This window comes from Verruconis gallopava (assembly GCF_000836295.1).
Source record: "Verruconis gallopava strain CBS 43764 unplaced genomic scaffold supercont1.4, whole genome shotgun sequence".
Taxonomy (NCBI): domain Eukaryota; kingdom Fungi; phylum Ascomycota; class Dothideomycetes; order Venturiales; family Sympoventuriaceae; genus Verruconis; species Verruconis gallopava.
In genome coordinates, this window is record NW_015622140.1 from 726,843 (window position 1) to 749,399 (window position 22,557).

The 22,557-nt window shown below is 50.5% G+C and overlaps 7 protein-coding genes across 7 annotated transcripts; 5 read left to right on the plus strand and 2 right to left on the minus strand.

The window, feature by feature from the left end:
* Positions 1-377: 377 nt before the first annotated feature.
* On the minus strand, positions 378-1,747 carry PV09_01695 (uncharacterized protein). Its single transcript, XM_016354626.1, has 2 exons — positions 1,161-1,747; positions 378-1,111 (listed from the first exon to the last, which is right to left on the minus strand). The coding sequence occupies exons 1-2, from the start codon at positions 1,506-1,508 to the stop codon at positions 464-466; spliced, it is 996 nt and encodes a 331-aa protein (XP_016217638.1). The 5' UTR covers positions 1,509-1,747; the 3' UTR covers positions 378-463.
* PV09_01696 (uncharacterized protein) lies at positions 1,696-2,750 on the plus strand. The gene is made up of 3 exons (XM_016354627.1): positions 1,696-1,982; positions 2,034-2,179; positions 2,234-2,750. Exons 1-3 carry the CDS (start codon positions 1,925-1,927, stop codon positions 2,378-2,380), a joined length of 351 nt encoding a protein of 116 aa, XP_016217639.1. The 5' UTR covers positions 1,696-1,924; the 3' UTR covers positions 2,381-2,750.
* Positions 2,751-2,892: 142 nt separating this feature from the next.
* PV09_01697 (uncharacterized protein) lies at positions 2,893-7,880 on the plus strand. Its single transcript, XM_016354628.1, has 3 exons — positions 2,893-5,918; positions 5,971-6,629; positions 6,685-7,880. Exons 1-3 carry the CDS (start codon positions 3,135-3,137, stop codon positions 7,577-7,579), a joined length of 4,338 nt encoding a protein of 1,445 aa, XP_016217640.1. The 5' UTR covers positions 2,893-3,134; the 3' UTR covers positions 7,580-7,880.
* A 145-nt stretch (positions 7,881-8,025) lies between these two features.
* PV09_01698 (uncharacterized protein) lies at positions 8,026-10,733 on the plus strand. Its single transcript, XM_016354629.1, has one exon. It carries the CDS (start codon positions 8,085-8,087, stop codon positions 10,617-10,619), a length of 2,535 nt encoding a protein of 844 aa, XP_016217641.1. The 5' UTR covers positions 8,026-8,084; the 3' UTR covers positions 10,620-10,733.
* Positions 10,734-11,346: 613 nt separating this feature from the next.
* Positions 11,347-14,990, plus strand: PV09_01699 (uncharacterized protein; the record flags this gene model as incomplete). Its single annotated transcript, XM_016354630.1, has 3 exons — positions 11,347-11,356; positions 11,408-14,322; positions 14,379-14,990. The coding sequence occupies 3 exons, from the start codon at positions 11,347-11,349 to the stop codon at positions 14,988-14,990; spliced, it is 3,537 nt and encodes a 1,178-aa protein (XP_016217642.1).
* A 281-nt stretch (positions 14,991-15,271) lies between these two features.
* On the plus strand, positions 15,272-16,298 carry PV09_01700 (uncharacterized protein; the record flags this gene model as incomplete). Its single annotated transcript, XM_016354631.1, has 2 exons — positions 15,272-15,281; positions 15,438-16,298. The coding sequence occupies 2 exons, from the start codon at positions 15,272-15,274 to the stop codon at positions 15,779-15,781; spliced, it is 354 nt and encodes a 117-aa protein (XP_016217643.1). The 3' UTR covers positions 15,782-16,298.
* A 207-nt stretch (positions 16,299-16,505) lies between these two features.
* On the minus strand, positions 16,506-21,770 carry PV09_01701 (uncharacterized protein). The gene is made up of 3 exons (XM_016354632.1): positions 21,477-21,770; positions 17,188-21,413; positions 16,506-17,136 (listed from the first exon to the last, which is right to left on the minus strand). Exons 2-3 carry the CDS (start codon positions 21,114-21,116, stop codon positions 17,118-17,120), a joined length of 3,948 nt encoding a protein of 1,315 aa, XP_016217644.1. The 5' UTR covers positions 21,117-21,413; positions 21,477-21,770; the 3' UTR covers positions 16,506-17,117.
* Positions 21,771-22,557: the final 787 nt, after the last annotated feature.

The window sequence follows — 22,557 nt, forward strand, 5'->3', positions numbered from 1 at the left end:
AAAAGAAATTTTCTCAAAGGACCGATAATTCGTCGCTACTTATTTCAAGCCATTTTTGTGAGACTTAAACTGGAGACATAACACTGGTTCTTGTGCCCAAGTTCTCGCAAACACTTTCTGTCGTTTGGTGCCGGGTATATGACCAATATCCTGAGAATAATCTGCTGATAGGCGTACATTCAAACTGGCCACGCTTCAGGATCTGGACATTCTGTAACGACGAGAGAAGGGTGCAATTTAACTATTGCAACAACTTCTTTGAAATCTCGAACAAGTGGTTCGTTCACGCACAACCCTCATACAAAATGGCAACGATTTTGGATACGAAGAAAATTCGAACGACCGCATAGTACATCTCAAAACAAGGGAACAGAAGATATAGCACTAACTATGAATTTTTTTTAATTATAGATGATGGCAAACTGCCTTATGTTACGCAATGTCGCAAGACGTCAAGCGTTGGCTATCCAAATGTTTTCCTCAGTGCTTCGTATATGGTGAAAATGAACGCAGAGCTCGGTGCTGCTCTCCCCACCGTAATTCCACATCCTCTATACAATCCTTTCAAACCATGTTGCTTCCATAAGGTAGTTCCCACCGCCCAAAACGTCCTCTTTCCATTCCCGGCCACTATCTCTTTGACCTCTTCTGTTTGCATCCTACTCTTGATGGTATCAGCAGGGTAGAATAAGAAATTGTAGCTCATTCCAGCTGCTGCACCAGCCAACATCTGATCCTGGACAGGGAGTGAATCACTTGGGCTTAGTTCGCGCCATTTTCGGAGAGTTGCTTTAACGCCTTCGTAACTCCCAAACCAGGCTGCCGAACCACCAGTCTCGCGGATCAGAGTACCCAACTGGCCGTGCCAAAAGCCAAAGATACCGTGATGTCGGTAGACAGTGGATATAATGACGCTTGCGCTGGGTAATCTCGTGATGCCGGATGCAGAATCTACCGGGACCTGCATCTTGCATTTTACAAGTTCGATAGGTGTGAGGAGAATGGAAGTGAAGGCACCAGAGGCTGCTCCACAAACAATTAGGGCGGACAAAGGAAGAGGTTCTACCTTTGGCAATATTGTGGCTTGTAGAGCATCTTGAGCAAGACGATACTATTGGGAATTAGCGTACCCGGAGACAAATAAGGTGAAGAAAACGTACACTGAAGAATAGACTACTCGTCTCTACAGCAGCACCAACAAGTGGGGCACTAATACCTCTGTACAAGCCGGCAAATCCATCTTGACGGAAAGACTGTTTGAAGCAGTCTAGTGGACCCGAATACCTCAGAGGTAAGCCATCCGGCTGCGCCTGTAGCCGAACTTTGACTGTGTCGAATGGATACTCTATGAATTTGCCCACTATGCCGGCAGTAGAACCGTAGACAATATCTTTTATCGCCTCGAGGCCTTGCTCTTGCAGTTTTCCTGCCGACGTCACCTCGTCCATGAGATACGCATCTTGCACTCTTTGATCAATAGCTCCAGAAGGAACCTGGGTAATTTCCATCAAGGTTCACAATTCACACACGAATATGGGGTCGTGGGAAGCGGTGACGGTGTAGCTTTAGACCACACGCATTGTATATGTGATCTTTGTCGGCCGAACTCGGGGACCAATGTGGAGCACAGGCGAGAGATGTGCGCAGCTAAATAAACGAAGAAACTTGTCAGCTCATCGTGCCGGTGTCGATGTACGCTTAAGTAGCTCAGAACTTTTTGCAGGGCGTGCAGGATTTTTTGTGTTCGATGGCTCCAAAAGTTTTGCCATTCCGAAGCGGTTGGTAGGGGTCTGATCATTTATCTGATCGATCTTATCTAAAGCCTGTAATTTTCCTCACTTGTGAGCACAACTCATCGCGCTTGCTTTTCGTGTACCATTTCCTGATTTTCGCTGTCGTGCATCATTATTGGTGAATTTTAGCCATGACTACCGAAACCTCGAGTTCCTCATGTGTTTCTGTCCAGGGAATGCGCAAAAATGGTATGAGACGTTTGCTTACGCGGTTTTCTAGACGCTTACAGATTCTTCAAGGCAAACAATGGCACGAAAACAAGAAAGCCTTTAGACCAACAGCAGGGTTAACCTCTTATGAGCAACGCGCCGAAAAACGAAAAGCTCTTGAGGCTATGAAGGCCAAGGAGAAGGAAATGAAGGAAGAGAAGGAGGCAAGCAGACAAGTGAGTTTGAGAGCTTTGATGGTCTTTAAGCTTTCACTAACTCTATCAATGCAGCGCTGGATACAAGGTATCAAAGATCGAAGAGCGGCTAAGGCTGAAAAAGAGCGGTACGAGAAGTTGGCCGAGAAGATGCATCGGAAACGGGTCGAGCGACTGCGGCGACGAGAGAAGAAAAACAAGATGATAAAGTCGGGCAAATGAAAGAAACGGTATTTCAATGATACAAGGAAGGCACACCGCAACGACTACTATCGGTGCTCCAACTGAATCCGCCGAAGTCTATGGACTTCTCGACGAAAACTCACGACGTGATAAAGGACGAGCAGGCCAAGAACCGGCATTATATTAAACCCCTGCAAACTACTACAGAATAAAAGTTTGTCTGGGAGTTAAACCGATACGAGCGCAGATATCTGGCTAATTGCTAGGAGAGAGAGCAGTACGGCATGAACTTTGTGTAGGAATAGCATACGAGCACCGGAGGATACAGAAGCGATCACCCTCATTTCAAAGGAGAGTGAATATTTAGTAAAAAAAGGTGAATTTCACAGCAATTCAATTCACTCGATCATATAGCATTCGTTGTACATGTGAATAAACTGCCGTATGCTCGCATGGGCACATCCCAATTGTGTCCTTGATGCTGAGGCAACAAGGCTGCAATGTATCATGACAGCGTGAGCGCATCCTGCGACTCTACATTGTCAGCGAAGGCGACAGATACTCGTTCAATAGTATTGCGACGAACCTCACGAAAGCCTCGTAATATTCAGAGATATTTGAGATTAACTTCACCGTCACGCTGTAGCAATCACGCGACCTAGGAGTTGATCCCTCACGATTTCTCGCATTCCTCCGACCTTTTATCACCCAGTCCCAACTTCCTGTCACTGGAAATGGTGGCCTGCGCACACAAATACCCACGGACTGCGCGGTAGCTGACCGCAGGAGCAAAATGCCCGTCACAGTAGATGAGGTTGGCGTGCAGGCCCAGCAACCGCAGCAGGAGAGCTCCGAAGCTCTTTACACAGTTACGCAGCAGGAGGTGGAACTCGACATCGACTTCAAGTCGCGGGTACTGATTGGGCGCACGAGCATCATCATAGAGCCTCAGTCGAAGGAGCTTACGTCAGTCTCGTTAACATGTCGATCCCTAAAGGTTACCAAAGTTTTTGTCGATGGCCATCCTGTCAAACTACCTACATACCGCGATCCGTATGATGGTTTGAACGTTAGGGATGGATATACCGTTCATCAGCATCACCAGATGCGAGAAAATATCGAGGATGCTGTGAAAGAACAGCCTGATCCCAATCTTTCTATTCAATTTCCGAAGCAAATCAAAGTTAATACTTTGAATGCAAACGAAATCACATCCGCACACAGTGCAGCCCTTGATGCCGTCCTAGAGTCAGCTCTGGCAAACAATTTGGAAGAAGGGGATACCATGTTCGTTCCCATCACGATCGTGGTCGAATACACAATCGAGAATTCAAGAGACAGTCTACAGTGGATAGGACTACGAGATGGTGACTCACGGTATCCTCATGTGTATACATGTGCATCATCATTACCGGGCTCGCTCCCGTGCTTTGTTTTTCCTTACCTTGGCTCGCCTAGTTCGAAATATTCCTGGAGATTGAGCGTGTGTTGCCCACGAACTTTAGGAGATCTTTTTTGGAAGCCGCAACGCACTAAGGGTGACCCGCGAACGAATGGCGCGAACGGACATGATCAAACCATGAATATCAACGCAAACGAGGATGAATTTGCTCGGGGGCTCACAAACGAGGAGCGCAATAGAGACATCATTGTGGTTGGTTCTGGTTTGCTTGAAGACAACGATGCTCCATGCAAATTTAGCGAGCGGCGAAGAAAATGGGTCTTTCAGTGTTCGGTACCTGTTGCGCCTGTACACATCGGCTTCGCAATTGGACCCTTTGAGGAGGTGGACTTTTCTGAATTTCGCGAGAGCGGCAAAGAGGACCAACTTAAGGACCATGCCGTAGGGGTTCGTGGCTACTGCATGCCTGGCCGAGCTGATGAACTGCGCAACACTTGCTTACCTCTCCAAATGGCTATCGATAGCTTCATGCAGTCATACATATCCTACCCATTCGCCCCCGAATGTCAGACGTACAAGATGTGTTTCGTGGACGATCTAGCTCAGGACGTAATAGACACAGCAACACTTTCGCTATGTAGCTCGCGTCTTTTATATCCTGAAACTATACTCGACAGTGTGTGGGAGAATTCGAGAATCTTGATTCGCGCTGCCGCAAGTCAGTGGATCGGTGTCTTTATCACTCCGAAAGCAAGTTCAGACTATTGGATTATAGTAGGCGCGTCTTACTTCATGGCTGAGAACTTCATGGCGGGTCTTTGGGGTCGAAACGAACTACGATATCGGCAAAAGCTTGCCGCAGATGCCGTCAAGGATAAGGATAAGCACATGCCGTCTATCTATGAGTGTGGAAATGCTGTTTCTCTCGACCCTGCCGAGCTTGATTTCCTCGAATTGAAAGCGCCTCTCATACTCTATCTGCTTCATCAAAGATTGGTGAAGCAGAGTAGTGCTGTTGGTGTCGTTCGAATATTGACGAGGATGTTATCTGACGCACGATCTGGGCGGTTGGGGTCCAATGAGATATGGACTGACCGCTTCATTTACACGACTGAGAAGGTTGCGCATGCAAAGGTCCAAAGCTTCTTTGATCAGTGGGTCTACGGTTCTGGAGTACCTAGTTTTCTGGTTTCTCAAGCGTTCCAGAAAAAAAAGTTTAGCGTTGCTATCACCATCAAACAAACGCAGAAATTGGATGTACTCGCCTTGCAACCTCAACCTCTGTCTGCTGGCAACTTCTTTCGGGAAGTGAAAGAAATGGAGCATGAGATATATGCTGGCCAGTTGCAAGATTCATTCACAGGACCAATGACGATTCGTGTACACGAGCCCAGCGGCCTGCCATACGAGCAAATCGTTGAAGTTCGTGATGGTGAAACCAAAGTCGAATTCCATTATAACTCAAAGAACAAGAATCAGCTTCGAAAACGACGTCAGAGACTGAAAGAAGCCGCCGTTGAAGGCCACGCACATGTTGCTGAAGACGGAGACGACTACGTGCCAACATACTCACTCGGTGATGTTCTCATGAAGCCGGAAGAGGCAGCTGAGTGGCAGCTCGAAACTTTGAGCGAGGACCAAGAGAATATCCTTGCAAATGCGTCATATGAGTGGATAAGAGTTGACAAAGATTTTGAGTGGATCGCAAATATCAGCTTTCATCCAGGGGGTACGCCGGGTGAGCTCGAACTCATGTATATCATGCAACTCCAAGGCGACAACGACGTTGTAGCACATCTTGAGGCTATTCAACGTCTCATGGCCCTAACACCTTCAAGGTTGTTGTCATCAGTCTTCCTGCGCACACTCATGGACAGCCGATATTTCTACGGTGTGAGAGTTAAGGCTGCTGAAGCTCTGGTGGGTTGTGCGATCAGCCAGCTTGATTATATTGGGTTCTTTCACCTAGAAAAGGCTTTCAAGACGTTGTTTTGTTATGAGGGTAATGCTGGAATGACCAAACCAAACGACTTCTCTGATTTGAGGCTTTATCGCATTCGATGCGCAATTGTTCAAGCAATGTCAGTCATACGCGACGACAGGGGAAAGGCACCAAAGCGAGTTAAGCAATTCTTTCTCGACACGCTGAAATTCAACGATAATTCCAGCAACCAGGTAAGCATGATATCTCGCTATGCACGTTGCAACTTACACTCACGACTGATAGTATTCGGACTCATATTACGTCGCCTACCTCATCTCTGGACTTACGCGAGCCCTTTCATCGTCGTACAATTCATTCCAATTCCAAATGGACACCGATCTTGCAGAACAAGCGGCCGAGGCTCGCTTGAAGCGTGAAGCTCTTGGTGAGATCGAAAGGATGAGGCGTATCGATGAATGGATACCCTCATATCGTAATGTCCACACTCGAGCAGCGCTTCGCGGGTTGGTTGATTTAATGCTGTTGCGCATTATACCAAAACGCACTGCCTCCTTTCTACCGTATACTCGTCCAGGCAACCATGATGAAGTACGTCTTGAGGCATTTGACCACCTGATCAGTCTTGGTATGATGGCGAACGATTCATTCATTCGATATATCTTCTCTTCACTTGCAAATGAACCATCCTCATACTTTCGCGATCGTTTGTGGCGCCGAATACACCGAGGCCTTGCGTCCATTGCTCTTGGCGAGACAAAAATCGACCGTCAGCAAGACGGAGACGCAGATATGAATGGTTTTACAATTGACACTGGTGAAACTATGCTGGCAAGTCGAAACGAAGCCATGGAAAGATCTACCTTGGAAGGTGCTCTCAAGTGGATGGCAGTGCAACTTGAACAGAATAAAACCTTGGAGAGAGCCATCATGGATGCGCTGAGGTTCGTCAAGACATTTTCGGACCCGAATGATTTCACTCACTCACTTTTCTCTTAGATCACCCATAATTGGTTTAAAGGATTTCTCTGAGCTGCTTGATCTTTGCGCGCACCTCTACAAGACGAAGGACTATCTACCTGTCACTCTCCATTACCCACGTTATTGGCGTATCCAAAACCTCGGCGATGGCAAAATTCGTTTCTATCGAAGCGACAAATTCCGCTTCAAACCGCAGAATATCCGGCCTGATCTCAAACGCAAGAAAACCTCGGACGAGCGGTCAGAATCGCCAGATGCGAAGCGCAGAAAATCTGGTTTGCCACTCAAGATATCCCTCGGACGAAGTAATCCTACTCCAATCCCAACAACGCCAGCTCTCCAAGCACCTCCAGTACTTCCATCCCCTGGTTCGTCTCAGTCAGCCATCACAGCCATACCGAAGCAAATCCAACCTTCACAGAACGAATCACCGGCGCCACATGCTCCGATAAAATCAACGTCCCCTGTTTCTGTGAAGAAGAAGCCTTCGCCAGCTGTAGTGAAAAAGGTTTCCGCGTCTTCAGCAAACTCGTGGGTATCTCCTGCTCCAAAGCTCGCTACGAAATCTGTGTTGAAGCAGAAGCGTGTGGTGCTCAAGTTCAAAAACAAGAAGAAAGAATACGCGTCAATTGTCAAGGGTACAACACTAGAGAAATCTAGCGCCGTACCAAAAGTGCCGCCGTATGCAGACGATGATGATGACGACGATGACGAACCACTTGCCTCACGAGCATCTGCCCTTCCACAGACGAATGGTACTACTCATATGAAGATGGAAACGGCACCACCTCCACCACCACTTTCATCTATTCCTGCACCGAACACTGAAACACCATCCTCTAGACCTTCAGACATCCCCCCGCCCCAGCAAAAATTAAAACTTAAACTCAAATTTGGCGGGGGTGGTAAGTAAAATTACCTCTTCTCATCGTTTTCCTCTTCAACAGTTTTGTATTACTTGACAGGAGTCAAAAGAGCTTCCATCTGGTACCGGTTAGGCAGGCTCAGTGGTATAGTTGAAGCCGTGTATATTATCGAGCTGTGGCGTTCCTCTTAGCAATCTTTTCGTTTTCCATTGGCGAGACTGATACACTCCATTCATCGCAACTGGAGAGGCATAACGGTGAGGGACGATTTACCCATAAGTGTGGGAAAGAAAATGCAACAAAATCAGGAAGCACGAATGAAAATAATTATAAGCTTTTGAATACAAGTACTTGTGCGCATACACATGCTGTGTGATTTACCACTTGCCTGCGTGCTGGGATTTGTTCTCAATTGAGCGTGACTTCATGCATGGACGCGTCAATTTCGTGTCGAACTCGTCCTCTTTCCCTGGATCCTTGCCGACTTCAAATGGCCACGCAGAAGCTTCAACTATAACCTTAGATCCTCGTAGTCCTTCAAAATATAAGCAAATGTCAAGCCAGCGCATTGCACGGCCCATAACGACCCATTTTAATGAGCCAAATGATGAGAGTTCGACTCGACCGGTGAAGAGGGTGAAGCGCAGCAATGCCACACAGGACAAAACACAAGGGCACCTGTCGTCATTACAGTTGGAAAGAGCTAGCATTGAAGACGTCAAGCATATCGACGAGGTGGAATCTGTAGATGCCCAAAAAACAGATCTGGAGATTGTGTTGCCGCCTATCCCGACAGATCAAGAGGCCATCGATGAATACGAAAAATGGCGCGCTGCTGATGAGGACTCGAATGCACATGCTACTACAGAAGAACGCCTGGCGAGTAGAACTTGGGCGAAAGGAAAGAACTCAATTTATGTGGACGCCTTTAATCTCATTCTAGATACTGTATTGAAAGATGAGGAGCACTTGTTCAATGATGCAGAGAAAGGACTTTTTCAGCACTGGAAAGCACTAAGTTATGAAGCGCAGTATCTATATGTTAGACTTTTTTTAAGGAAGACTTCGGCGTGGCATAGGATCAATGGATTAGGATATCATAGCGACATTGGAAATCTCGATGCTGCAATTGAGGAGCTGCAGAGGCGCCGACAGTTGCCCTCCTCATCCTCACATCCAGAGAGCTATCCTGGGAAATTGGAACCACCTGATGGTACGGCGCTTGCACAAAGCTTTACTTTCGCAGATCATTCGAAATCGATTTCCTCGCTGGAGGAGGCCTCGTCACTGTTAAGGCTAGACGAGCTGAAGATGTTGGCCAGGGATGCTAAAATTCAGGGCAAAAACAAAAAAGAGCTCTTGCACGCGCTACACAAGACCAGTCGGCAACAAGTAGGATTGATGGCAAGCTTGAAGAGGGTAGATACGACAGCTTCGAGCCATTCGTCGGGAGATCAACCCCCCCGCAGTGGCTCAGTGACACCATCTTCATACGAAAATGAGGATGACGATCGAAACAGAGATATCCATTTCACGAGGAAAATCTTAATTGAGACTGGACCTTGTATTAGACTTAGTCTTGCACCTCTGAAACTCTTCGAAAGGGTTCATCTTGTTTTTTATCGCTCAACGGAGTGGACGGATAAGTCCCTTACGGCTATTATTCTTGCGAAAATTACACGATGGAATTTCCCGGAGTACATAGTTTCAAGATCAGCTAGCATTTTCGGATCAAGAGGACTGCTCCTTGAGTACGAAGCAGCTCTCCGGACACAATTCAAAGTGGACAACATTCTTGAATATAATGGCCCGCCTACCAAAGAAGATCTGGACTGGATCTTGGACACGTACAAAGTGATCTATCCACGATGGAGGGCACTACTCGAAGAGGAGCAACAGAAGGAAAATAGTATGTATCAGAGCGGCGAGGGTGCCTATCTACGTCGGCTCTCTCCTGCTTGGGTTTATACTCGAATATTACACAAAGCGAGTGAGATACTAGGGCGAAGAAAAGAGCATGAAGAAGAACACCGATTGCTGAGCGAGCTTCTAGAGCAGCGATTATTTCATCACGCTAGGCGGGGTGCTTGGTATCAGCGTAAAGCTCTACTCGAAGAACATTACATGCACAGCTGGATACCAAGAGAGAGGCGGAGTGAGGATTCACACAAGCGATATTCGAAGAGAATTGCACTACAAACATGCGAGGAAGGCCTACAGGATCCTCTCGTACATCTGATCTATCACTATGATCTACAGAAGCGTGTAACGAAGCTCGAGAAGAGCTTGAAGATACCCAAGCGTGAGCAGCACACATTCTCGCACGTCCGGCTAGCAACAGCCAAGGAAGTCAATATCGAGGGTATCCGTGTTGAAAGAGATCTCGATGGACTGGTCAAAAATAGAAGAAACAGCTCCCCCCATGCGGGAAAAGCTGCTGGGCGAGGAACGAAGACAATCTGGCTCGATCCCTTAGAAGACAACGGCGAATGTTCAGTTGAAGCAATGTGCCTTTCATACTATCGATCAAAGGGGTGGAAAGGCTATCACTGCGAGGGACGTCTTGCACGAACGCTTTTCGCGTATCTATTCTACGACGTACTCTTCACCTATATCCCCAACGTCTTCCAGACACAGTTCCAAACATGTCCTTTAGACCTCCATACAGATGCATTCTATCCCACACGACTTAGCGAAATCAATCAGCGGCTCCTCCAAATATCGAATGGCGAAGCACCCAGTCTCATCCGCCGCGTTTGGGACGAACACCATGCTCGTCAGACATGTGTCATTGGACTGGATTGGACTTACCCTCTTAACGATCTTTTGGAGATAACGGAGCTGTTTCCCGGTGATGCATTGGCTCTTATATGCAAAGTGCTCGCGCAGGAATATGGACAACGTAGTGGCGGAATGCCGGATCTGTTCCTTTGGCATACAGAAAGAAGAGAGATCAAGTTTGCTGAGGTGAAGAGTGCGAACGATCGGCTGAGTGATACACAAAGATTATGGATCCATGTGCTCACAGGAGCTGGTATTCGGGTGGAATTGGCGAATGCTATTGCAAAGGAAGTGGTCCGGAGATGAGGTGTGAAAAAGCGGCTTGCATGGCGGCGAAATCATAGTGATTGACGACGATAAAGTGATAGCCAATCTAGACTTGGTCTTCTGTAGAGTTCAGCTCACAAGGATTAAACTAACGATTCTTCCTCGCAATTCTTAAATCCGATTGCCTACGCACTGCAACTTACAAATAGGATATAATTCTTTTGTATTGTATTGTCCACAAAGGTTAACTAAGCTGAAGATTCTGAAGATTTTATTAAGGCGAAGTGGCAATCACGTGCTCAGATGCGTGCCAAGACATATAAGTTAACTGCGGAAGGTGACTAAACCTAAAGTTCCTGCTTGCGATGCGCCTCTTGGCCCGCGACAACGCGAACGACTAACATCTCCCATTTTACGTATCACGGACATCATTGCCACAGTGTGATCCAACCTCGTTCAACTCTACTCTGCATCTATGAGGCGAGCGCCGAGGAGGCGCGAGGACTAAAAAGCCGTTGAAGGAGACCTGCGTGAGGTGCCAAAGTAGGTTCTCATTGTGATAACACATCTTGAAGTCGAGAAATCTTCTCGTTCTCCGAAGCGACAGCTACCAACCGCTCGAATACCAGCGACGAGAGAGTAACAGATTTTGCCCTCGAAACAGTTGATCAGAAAAAGCGTGCAACAGCGCAGTTATCTTGATCGTCCCATCATTTCGAGTACAAGACCTTACTGACCGTTCTCGCTATCAACAGGATTCAACAAGATGTCCGATGGTAAGTCCATCTCACATGTATCACCAAGATTTCACACTCATAAAGAGCCAGCCGAGTTTGCGCAGATTAAGAAGCTGCAGCAGGAACGTAACGCTCTTGCAGCTGCAAAGAAGGGCGGCAAGAATGGTCTAGATACCCAACGCAAGGATGGGTCGAAAGCCCCTCTCACAGAAGCATTCGATAAAGAACTGTACGATAATGGCAACGATCGATTTGCAGGCTACAATACCTCCATCGCAGTGGTGGATAATGGAGATGACGAGATGGAAGACGCTGAGATGAATGGCCGAAAGCTCGTTGGCAACTATACAGCCAGTAAGGAGATCATGAACGAGTTCGCTCATGGCGAAGTTGACATGATCGAGGATCGAGCAAAACAAGCTCAAATCGTCTCGCGTATGTCAGATTATCAGAAGCGGGCCTTTGATCGAACTCAAGAGGGTGAGGACGCTACTTACAAACAACGCATGGAAATGCGTGATTTAGAGCGCGAAGAAGAACGCGTTGCCAAACTCATTGCTGAGAAGGAAGCAAATGGCGATGGCGATGTAAAAGTGGAGGAGCACAAGCCAACTCTCACGAACGGCGATAGCACAGAGGTTCCTACTAAGCGAAAGCGGAAGAGCAGATGGGGCGATGCTGTTGATGATGCAAATGGTCAAGCAGCCACCAACGGGCATTCCAAAGAAGAGGCGACCCAACCAGAGCCAAAGAAGTCACGGTCACGATGGGATCTCGTTCAAGATCCAAACGCTGCCCCCGCACCCTCTTCAAGATGGGATGTGCTTGGCGCACCGACAGGCACAGCACCACAGCCGGTTGCTTTCGGTACCGATATTGGACGTAACTCTTCCTGGTCAGATGAGGAGTTGGATATGATTCTACCGGGTGAAGCAGAAGGCTACAAGATTGTAGAGCCTCCAGCGGGATATCGATACACTGTCGGACCTCGTCGTGTTGCACAGAGCTCTTCGGTCCTCGGAGGATTCATGCAACAGGAGGCTGTCCGCGCTAACATGATGGGAAAGGAGCTGCCAACAGATATTGCTGGTGTTGGCGAGCTTGCCTTTTTTAAGGAGGAGGATAAGCAATACTTTGCTGATCTTTTTGATGCTACGAACGATGACGAGCTTACCGTGGAAGAATTGAAAAAGAGAAAGATTAAGCGACTGATTCTCAAGGTCAAAAACGGCACGCCCCCTATGCGTAAGACTGCCTTGCGTCAACTTACGGACAACGCTCGCGCTTTTGGCGCTGGTGCTCTTTTCAGCGAGATTCTGCCTTTATTGATGGAAAAAACCCTTGAGGACCAGGAGCGGCATTTACTTGTCAAGGTCATTGATCGTATTCTTTATAAGCTTGATGACCTAGTTCGACCATACACGCATAAGATCTTGGTCGTTATTGAGCCTCTGCTCATTGACCAAGACTACTATGCGCGGGTTGAAGGTCGAGAAATCATCTCCAACCTCGCCAAGGCCGCAGGTCTCGCACACATGATTGCAACCATGAGACCAGATATTGATCACTCAGATGAATACGTGCGAAACACCACGGCTCGTGCGTTTGCTGTTGTTGCCTCCGCCCTCGGAATTCCCTCTCTTCTTCCATTTTTACGTGCTGTCTGCAGGTCAAAGAAGTCCTGGCAGGCTCGTCACACTGGCGTCAAGATCGTTCAGCAAATTGCTATTCAGATGGGCTGCGCCATTTTGCCTCACTTGCAAGGCTTAGTTGACTGCATTGGCGAGAATTTGCAGGATGAACAGATCAAAGTTAAGACACAAACTGCTTTATCCATTGCAGCACTGGCCGAAGCCGCTGCGCCCTACGGCATCGAGAGTTTCGACAATATCCTGAGCCCTCTTTGGATTGGAGCACGGAAATCTCGAGGGAAAGGCCTTGCAGCCTTTTTGAAAGCTGTTGGCTACATTATCCCACTTATGGACGAGGAATATGCAAACTATTATACGGAACAGATCATGGAGATTCTGCTTCGAGAGTTTGGCTCACCTGACGAAGAGATGAAAAAGGTAGTCCTTAAGGTGTTATCCCAGGCTGCATCAACAAACGGCGTGACAAAGAGCTACCTACTAAATCGTGTGTGCGATGATTTCTTCAAGGCGTTTTGGGTGCGAAGAATGGCATTGGATAAACGTAATTATCGTCAAGTCGTCGATACAACCGTCGATATTGGACAGAAGGTCGGCGCTGGCGAGATCATTGAACGCATTGTAGTCAATCTCAAGGATGACTCTGAAGCATACAGAAAAATGTCACTCGAGACAATTGAGAAGCTGATCAGCTCTCTCGGAGCCGCTGATATCAGCGAGCGACTTGAAGAGCGCCTTATTGACGGTCTTCTTTACGCTTTCCAAGAACAAAGCGTCGAGGACGTTATCCTTCTCAACGGCTTCGGCACTATTGTCAACAGCTTAGGTACACGAACCAAGCAATACCTTCCGCAGATAGTGTCCACAATCTTGTGGCGGCTCAATCACAAGAGCCCTTCAGTACGCCAGCAGGCAGCTGACCTAGTTGCCCGAGTAGCGGTGGTAATTCAACAGTGCGAAGAGGGCCCGCTTCTCACCAAGATCGGCTCCGTACTCTACGAGTATCTCGGCGAAGAGTACCCAGAGGTTCTTGGTTCAATTCTTGGCGCTCTTCGGGCTATTGTCACGGTCGTTGGTCTGGAGACTATGCAACCACCAGTTCGAGATCTGCTACCACGCCTTACACCTATTCTTCGAAACCGACATGAGAAAGTGCAGGAAAATACGATTGATTTGGTCGGTCGTATCGCCGATCGCGGCGCTGAGTCTGTTCCATCCAGGGAGTGGATGAGAATTTGCTTCGAGTTGCTTGACATGTTGAAGGCACACAAGAAGGGCATTCGACGCGCGGCTAACAACACCTTTGGGTTCATCGCAAAGGCGATTGGTCCCTCTGATGTCTTAGCAACGCTCCTGGTACGTAGCGCTACACATTTCCAAATAAATATCAAGAAGACTAACAACCATTATAGAACAATCTTCGTGTCTCAGAACGTCAGTCTCGTGTCTGTACTGCCGTCGCTATTGGCATTGTCGCCGAAACGTGCCAACCTTTCACCGTCATCCCGTCCCTCATGTCTGAGTATCGTGTCCCCGAACTCAATGTTCAGAACGGCGTGCTCAAAGCCCTGACGTTCGTTTTCGAGTACATTGGAGAAATGTCGAAAGACTATGTCTACGCCGTCACACCGCTTCTTGAGGACGCTCTCATCGACCGGGATCAAGTGCATCGCCAGACTGCAGCTTCCGTTGTTAAGCATTTGGCGCTAGGTGTCGTCGGACTTGGCTGCGAAGATGCCATGTTGCATCTTCTTAATCTGCTCGTACCGAACCTCTTCGAAACATCCCCACATGTCATCGATAGAATAATCGAGGGTATCGATGCTATTCGCAATGCCGTGGGCACCGGACTTGTGATGAACTACTTCGTGGGCATGCTTTTCCATCCAGCGAGAAAAGTGCGCACACCCGGATGGCGACTCTACAATGAGGCCTATGTCCAAAGTGCAGATGCTATGGTACCATATTATCCAAACCTGGACGAAGTCGGCTGTACAAGGCATGAGCTCAGGATCGTACTGTAAATGGAATCCCAAAGGGTGTAAGGGGCCCATGTGTACTCTGGGCGTGGAATTGGGAGTTTGTATTAGTACTTGTTACCCTCTGCCACTTTTCAAACGAATATGCCAATAGCGAAAATGCGCTCCTACGAAACATGTGCTTACACCTAACCTCCATAGGTAGATTAAAGTAGGCAGTCTGCGGGAGGCAATGTAGTTTCACTTTTCTTGAAGATTCATTCATAGCGTAGCCGGTCGGCACTACGTATTCGATGAGCCCTTTGCCCGTACTTTAGCAGCAGGAAATGAAGGAAGGTGAGAAACTTGAACAAATGCACGATTCATTCGAAATGCACGGGATGAAATTGTCGGGGTTTTTCAGAAGAAGAGCATAGGGCAAGGAGGGGCGAAAGAAGAATAGGAACTCGAAGCTTGCAATCGTGGGTTCCAAAGCAACTTGTCTCTATCTAGGAACTGTAGGTAAGACAGGCACACTCCCCCGCACAGACGACGACGACGATGATGATGACGACGACAAAGGCAACGGCAAACGCTTGCGTTATAATGCGAAAACCGCAATCCCAATCAGGCCCGCAACTCCGGCAGGCACGTTTTGGTTGAGCGCCAGGCCAGCACCGCTTGCGCGACTCGCCGTCGCGGACGCGGAAGCGAAGACGACCGAGGAGGAAGGCGGGCTTGCGCTTAGCGCCGTCGTCGAGGCCGCCAGCGGCACCGACGTGTCAGGTGTGACGGTTGCTCTGGGACCGTCCGGGCCCTGTGCCGAGACGAGGGGCGCGGCGCTGAGAGCTGCGTAAGCGAGCACCAGGAAGGCTCGCATCTTGTCCTTTTTTTTTCCTCGCCTCGGCTCTGGCAGGGCGTGAGGGACGGTGCGATGAAGGGTCGAAGAAATTCCTTCGAGACACTCGGTGGTTGATCTCCTCGGTCTCGGTCTCGGTCTCGCGGTCGGCGGCCGGTTCGGTGGAAGAGTGGAGAGGTTGGACGCGTTCACGAAGCTGCTGATGTGTCCCGTTCCGTCCCTCGGGACTTCAGAGGAAGAGTACGAGTACGATCAAAGGGGGTTCGATTTTTGTTTTCTGCAGGCGCTGGGGCGGAGCGCGGTCCATCAGCGAGGCAAAGGGCATACATATATCTATGTACACGACCGCGGCCGCTGCCTCGCAAGGCTGCGTCGTGAGCGGCTCATTTTTCCTGCTCGACATCGTTCGAGGCCAGGCTCAGTGTTGCTGCGGTCACTAGTTTGATTAATAGGTGTCGTATTTTGCGACGTTCGCGGTTCCCTGAGGTTGGAAGCAAACAAAACCCGTCTTACGAAACACAATACACCAACCACGCTGCCAGATCACTTATATGTGCACTATAGCAGCCGCAGGCACCTGAACTGGCTCACCGGAGCTTGACTGCCTAGAATGCAAAACCGGTGAGATGATCCAGCTCCACAAGGCGTGCTTATACGTTTTCCTTTAGTAAAGAGCAAAATTTGTCTCATCCGATCTCGTGTGAAGGTTGCTAAAGTGACGTGTGAGTCTCTGTAGATCTCGCAATTAGGCCTCAAATTAGTATCTAGCATACAGTTGTAGGACGGGAATAGACAGAAATGCATCCGAGTCCACCATGTAAAGCAGGCAGGCCTCCTTGCGAGGTCCGAAATGGAGCCATAGCTGTACAATCTTGAAAACTTGTTGATTACAATGAAACAAATGCGCTGAGCCCAAAGCGTCCCTTTTCAAGTTGAATCGAAGCTTCTTTCCGGACGGTCGTGAATAACCTTCGAGGCGTAAATAATGTAGTTTCACTTCATGCAGATACGGCAGGTCCCATTCATCTCTGTGGTACCCTTTCGAAAGCAATAGATGCGCAAAGAATTAAAAAAAAAACCCTCCAATTGCCTAAAATGACATAAGGAAATATTATGGACGCAGCGAGCAGGTATGTTTTTGTTCCTCCGTCTTGTAAAAGTGAGAAAATGGGTATCTGAGGTCTGGCAGACTCCGACGCTTGCTTCGAAGCCACGGAGCGCGTGTTGCTTCCCTGAACAATAAGGCCGAAGTCGCACTGTGAAACGTTACGCGTGCATTGTGTGGGTTGGATATGCATCCAACAAGGGTGAAAAGAACTGCCTGCCTGTCCAGCTTATCTTGAAATCAGGCTTCTGGTGGTTGTTGTCAGACAAATCTCCATGTCGTCGAAGATAGTAACTTACGAAACACCCCTCTTGGACGGCTTCTTTTGAAGCGTAACCTGCTGCGTGGTAACATTTTCAACAGGTCCAGAGCTTCGCAAGAAATCAGCCATGTCGTTGGTGCTGTAGTAGAATCCATTTCCACCAAAGCCATTGCGCGTTGCGCCTGCCGCGCGCGCCTCGAACTTAGCCCGCTGAGTGGCACCGGAAGAAGACAGCCCAGACTTGATCATTGCGGATCGAGGAGCACTGGACGAAAGAGACGCACTATACCCGCCAGCCGCAGAGACATTTGTGTGTCTCGAGCTAATTGAGTTGCCATTGAGAAGCGGAGGTGCGTTTCCAGAAGGAGGCTCTGAATTTCGAAGGAAATCTGCGAGGGACTCCTCCTGTGGCTCTTGCCCTGCTCTTCCACCATTCGGAAGGGACGTTGAATAGTCCGCTTCATCGTCGTCGGATTCAATCGCATACGGATCCTTCACCCGACGCTGCTTCTTGACAATAACTGGAGCACCACTGCCAGGAGCAGATGGTTTGCTACGACCGCTCATAGAACCACCAAGCACCCCGGATCCCGAGTTGGACTCCAATTTAGACCCGAAATGCATAGCGCTCGCCAGATCGCTCAAGCCACCAAGGTCGTCCGAGTCCATGGTGTTGCGGAACGGTGCTACAGTCCGCCTCTGCTCCTTGTCAGGCTTCGATCCAGGAGGACCTTGGCGGATGAAGTCAATCAGGTCGCTTGTGCCATCTTTCCTAACCTCGGGCTCTCGCGGAATTAGTTTCTGGCGGGAGGCAGATCGGGGTAGCGGAGATGAAGTACGCCCGATGGTCTGCTGCAGCTTGGAATTGCTAGCAGCACGAGCAAGAGGGAGAATAGTTGGTTCATGCTCTGGAGCCGTCGAAGCCATATAGTCAGCAAGATCGGCCGTGTTGTCCGTGATCACGCGTGGTTCACGGGGCATGAATCCGGATTTTCGCAAGCTTGTGTTGAGGGCCTCTGGTTTCTGGGAGAGTCTGTTCGCCGCAGTGCGCTTGTACTCTGAGACACGAGGCACGCCTGCTTTGCGCCCATGCGGACCTAAGGCACTTGTTGGGCTGGGAGTCTCCTTCCTGGATGCAGCAGTTTCACGCGGTGGAGATCGCCTCACTGTGTACGTTCCTGGCGAGGATATGATTCGAGGCGACGGCGGTCCGCGATCTGCTAGGGCAGGAATTCGAGTCGTCACTGACGATGTGGTGCGAACTTCTGTGGTACGAAGATCTTCTGGTGTGAGAGTATATTTGACAGGTTCATTGTTCTTCAGCAGGGAATCAAAGTCGCGTTGACGACTCTCCTCAAGCGACTTCTTGTCAAGCTGGCGCTGGATAGTTGAGCTGGAAGCAGAGCCCCTGGTGCTGTGGCCTCCTGAAGTCGAAGTAGCGGAACGCGGACCACTTGTTGGGCGAATCGGTGTTGTCTCTAACTCAGGCTCTCGAGTCGCCACCTTCAGTGGTGGCGGTTTAGGCCTCGATGCAGAAGTGGACTGGCTGCTCTGCTCTTCCTTCGCAGACTTCTCGTCTTCAGAGTGGTAGAATGTGACCGATTGAGGTCCATCGCTAGAAGTTCGCGTTGGTTCATTCTGGCGCGCTTCCGTCTTTGAAACGGTCCGAAGGGGTGATGGACCAGTTTTAGCTGATGAGGGACTGGCGTATAGATATTCGTCCGCACCAACCAACGAGCGGTCCCTGTTGGTGTTCCACTCCGTGGGCGTAATTCGCCCACTTTCGTTTCTCACCTGGTTGCCGGGAAGGTGGTAAGGACGCTGTCTCTCCGGAAGCGGAGCAGTCGACTGGCTGGCTTGTGGATAAGGAACTGGGACTGGTACATCCGATGTCCTTGCAACGCCGATCGCCTTCTCATCAGTAGTGGCCTGCAATTCTGGTGCCGGTTCAGGTTCGTCCTTTACCGTCTTTCTGTCTACCCTTGGATCAACCTCTTTTACGAAAACTCCAATAGGTGCCATCAATCCTTCAGCCCCGACATGTGCTGTCGTCGCTACGGACGTCACGGCAGCAGCCACAGGCCTCGACGGAGACGTGTGCGATGGCGTTTCCGCTGCTGCAGATTGCATCTGTTCTTCGGATGTGGTAGTCAACGGTTCACGCGCTACAGGAGCATCGGCCTTGTTCGCTGCTTTTGTCTGGGCTTCAAACATTCGCCTCCTGTCCGCGATGCTCGTAGAAACCGGGCTCCTTGACTTGTCCGCATCTGATTTGGTGGCTAGGGGTGCACCAGGCTTCTCGGATTCGTCCGCAGGCTGTGATCTACGCGAGCCTGTTACAGCGGCCGCGGTTGTGACAGCTATCGCAGTAGCACCTACCGCCGCGCCCGCGACCATGTCCGCCAGTTTGGAGATTCTGGGTTTATCGGATCTAGATGTCAACGTTGATTCTGCGTCCCCAACGGTGGCGACGTCTTCACTTCCCGCCTCAGGGGTGCTTGAAGCTTCCACGGTCTCAAACCGGGGCTCTTCCTGCTCTTTGGCAGGAGTGAAAACCGCCACACCCATGAAGGTAGGACGCTCTCTGGTGGGCACAGAGCTTGATCGCATCCTTTGGAGGTTGGGCCTGCCTTTGCTCGGCTCTGTGCCCCAGGAGAACGGAGTGAGCCATGACCAAATGGCGCTAAGTGGTCTCTTTTGTGCTTCCTCAGCTACCGCTTCCTCCGCTCGAGCGGGTTCGTCGACGATTTCTTTTGCCAGTCCGGGTACTTCGATCTCGTTGACATCGTTGTCGCCCATAGGCAGTGGTATTGCGGCTACAACGTCTTGATCTGGAAGCTCAATCGTCTCGATCTCTTCGACATCGTTCTCGTTGATGGGGAGGGGTATGTTTGCGGCGATGTCGAATTCGAGAACATCACCCTCTGGAATCTCGTCTGCGCTCAGATGTCGATTCTCGCGCTCTTCGTGGTTGCTAGGACTAGGTCTTCTAACAGCGGCAATGGTCTCGTTCAAGCTACCAAGACGGCCACGGTAAGGTCTATCAGATGTCGGGGTTGGGGGCGACGCTAGTACAATGTGGTTCCCGGATTCTGACGAAGAATGCATTGTACGGTAGTTTTTTCTCCAAGTCCGCCAGAGGCGACCGAGTGTGGGGTTGAGGGTGATTTTCTCGACGTCGGCCTCTTGAACAACGAGCCCTCGCAGATCGCTGAGCTCACTCATGTCGCTTGGGACGCGTCTGTGCGCTTTCCCTGAAGCTCGCTTCCACGAAGCTTCTCCGACGATGGCAAGAGCACGCTCTGCGATGTATTCGAGAACGCCAGCCAGGTACACTGCCGCAGGTGACGCGAGCATCTCCTCCTGTTCGAGCTTCTCGCCGTTACGCAAGTCGTCTTCCTCGCCGAGAAAGCGCTCCTCGTCTTCATCGTCAAAGTCCCCAAGTCTGATAAAGACCATGACCCTCAATCGCATGCGCTTGAATGCCATCTCAAGATGCCACTCTTGCGACCAGCCCTCCTGACCGCCGAAGGTGGCCACATCCTCCGCGTCATCCAGGTCTGCCTCGCCGACCAGGCCTTCTAGTTCCTCGTCGGCACTGGCCAAGGCATCTCGTGCTAGCTTCGACTTGAGCACCTCGATGATTGCCGGCTTCAATTGGCTGAGCGACGTGCCTCGGGCCTTCGCGAGGAAATTGTACAGGAGCGAGTCGAGAAATGAATTGAGCAAGCTCAACGATCGGCCCGAAAACACGACTGATTCGTGCGTGGGCGATACGGACGGCGATATGTGATCTAGCTGATCGTCGTCACGGTTGTGAAGGATATAGTCGGCGGCGGCGGCAGGCGAGACGTAGGCCGGCTCTGGCTTCGGCGTGTATCGGGGGAGGAAGGGAAGCGATATGGACTTCGTAGTGCCGGCACTGCTCGTGACACTTGGCGCCTTGCGAGGCGGCGGAGACGCCATTGCGAAGACTTCAACCGGCGCCTAGAAGCTCAGGTGTTACCTGTGGTGCACCCGAATCGGTTCGTCACGTTTGCTCGAAAGGGACGGTCGACAGGCGAGAACGACAGGTGCGCGTGCTGCGGGTACAGAATAGGAATTTTCGAAGAGAATTTCACGTTGTCCCTCTCTCTTTCTCTCTTTTTCTCTCTCTCTCTCTCTCTTATTTTTACATATATATACACATATATATGTATATGTGTGCATGCAAATATGTCTTTCACGAAGTAAATTTCAAAGGACCGAGAGAAATCAGATTGACTGGGGTAACAGATTAGAGGACAGGAGCAATTGATAGCAGGATCGGAAGCCTTGAGGCCATACCAAAGAGCTGCAGCTGCTAGTGTTGCACGATCAAGCAGCGTGTCCCGAAATTAGGTTTCGCCGAAGTCGTGGGCCAAAAAAATAACCGGGTCACCCGCAAGCGCAAGGCCAGGGAACTCAAGGACGACGAAGGGCCAGCGACAGAGAGAGGTGAAGGGCGAGGCTGAGTCGGACGGCGGGAGCAGAGAGCGCAGCTAGGAGGGCTTCGGCGACATAACAGCAGCAGAGGCGGGAGCAGGAGGAACAATGGGAAGAGTCGAACAGGGAGGAGGAGGTCGAAGGAGAGGTTGCAGCACGAGGTCGCGATCGTCGTCAAGCGAGGCGTGGAAATGGGCCAGGCCCAGCAGTTGAGCCGACTGGGGGAGCGAGGGCAGAACGAGGGCGCGGACAAGCCCCTGTGCCCGCGTTGGCGGCGCCGCTGATTTGACCGCGCGCAGACGACTGGCGAGTGCCGATGCGGGCGCGGCCACAGCGCAAAAGGAGATCGTGCACGAGCCCCGCTGGAGGGCCAGATGCCCGGCGTGCGCGCGCCGGATCCACGCCAAACGCGGTGCCGCTGCGCCCGAGGAGCCGTCGGTGCAGTCGCACGGCCGCAGCAGTCGTCCTCCTCGAGGGCGTCCGGCTGCCTTCGCGCGCCCTGCTGCGTGCACGCCTCGAGGCCAGCAGCGCGGCCGACGCCGAGTCGAGGGAGAAAGGGGCCTCGAACAGGACGACGCCGCGGCCGGGCCTGCTGGCGAAGACTGCGCCCGGAGGCGAGCTGGGCTCGCTCGACGATGTCCGCACGAGCCTGCCGCCTCAGCAAATCTGCCGCGCCGCTTTCCTCTCTCCTGCTCCCTTGCTTCTGATCCTCCGTGCCGGTGGTGTGCACCCACGTCGCTATGTGAGAAGGCGTCTCACAGTTGCAAACAGCCTTGTGGAACGAGACGCAAGCGGTGCCTGGAGCTGGATGGCATCCGCCGTCACGTACCTTGCTCGTGCTGCGACCTTTTGCTACAACGAACTACACGAGCTGCTCGGCCGGGTGGCAAGCTAGGCCGAACCAGACCACAAGACGCAGAGAGAGTCAAGGCTCAGCAACGTT

Excerpts from the sequence above, each read along its gene's own strand:
- PV09_01695 (XM_016354626.1), bottom strand. The coding sequence starts at position 1,508 with ATGGAAATTACCCAGGTTCCTTCTGGAGCTATTGATCAAAGAGTGCAA. Across the intron at positions 1,112-1,160 it reads CGAGTAGTCTATTCTTCAGT|TATCGTCTTGCTCAAGATGC; the intron begins GTACGTTTTCTT and ends AATTCCCAATAG.
- PV09_01696 (XM_016354627.1), top strand. The coding sequence starts at position 1,925 with ATGACTACCGAAACCTCGAGTTCCTCATGTGTTTCTGTCCAGGGAATG. Across the intron at positions 1,983-2,033 it reads CCAGGGAATGCGCAAAAATG|GCAAACAATGGCACGAAAAC; the intron begins GTATGAGACGTT and ends AGATTCTTCAAG. Across the intron at positions 2,180-2,233 it reads AGAAGGAGGCAAGCAGACAA|CGCTGGATACAAGGTATCAA; the intron begins GTGAGTTTGAGA and ends CTATCAATGCAG.
- PV09_01697 (XM_016354628.1), top strand. The coding sequence starts at position 3,135 with ATGCCCGTCACAGTAGATGAGGTTGGCGTGCAGGCCCAGCAACCGCAG. Across the intron at positions 5,919-5,970 it reads ACGATAATTCCAGCAACCAG|TATTCGGACTCATATTACGT; the intron begins GTAAGCATGATA and ends CACGACTGATAG. Across the intron at positions 6,630-6,684 it reads GCCATCATGGATGCGCTGAG|ATCACCCATAATTGGTTTAA; the intron begins GTTCGTCAAGAC and ends CTTTTCTCTTAG.
- PV09_01698 (XM_016354629.1), top strand. The coding sequence starts at position 8,085 with ATGTCAAGCCAGCGCATTGCACGGCCCATAACGACCCATTTTAATGAG.
- PV09_01701 (XM_016354632.1), bottom strand. The coding sequence starts at position 21,116 with ATGGCGTCTCCGCCGCCTCGCAAGGCGCCAAGTGTCACGAGCAGTGCC.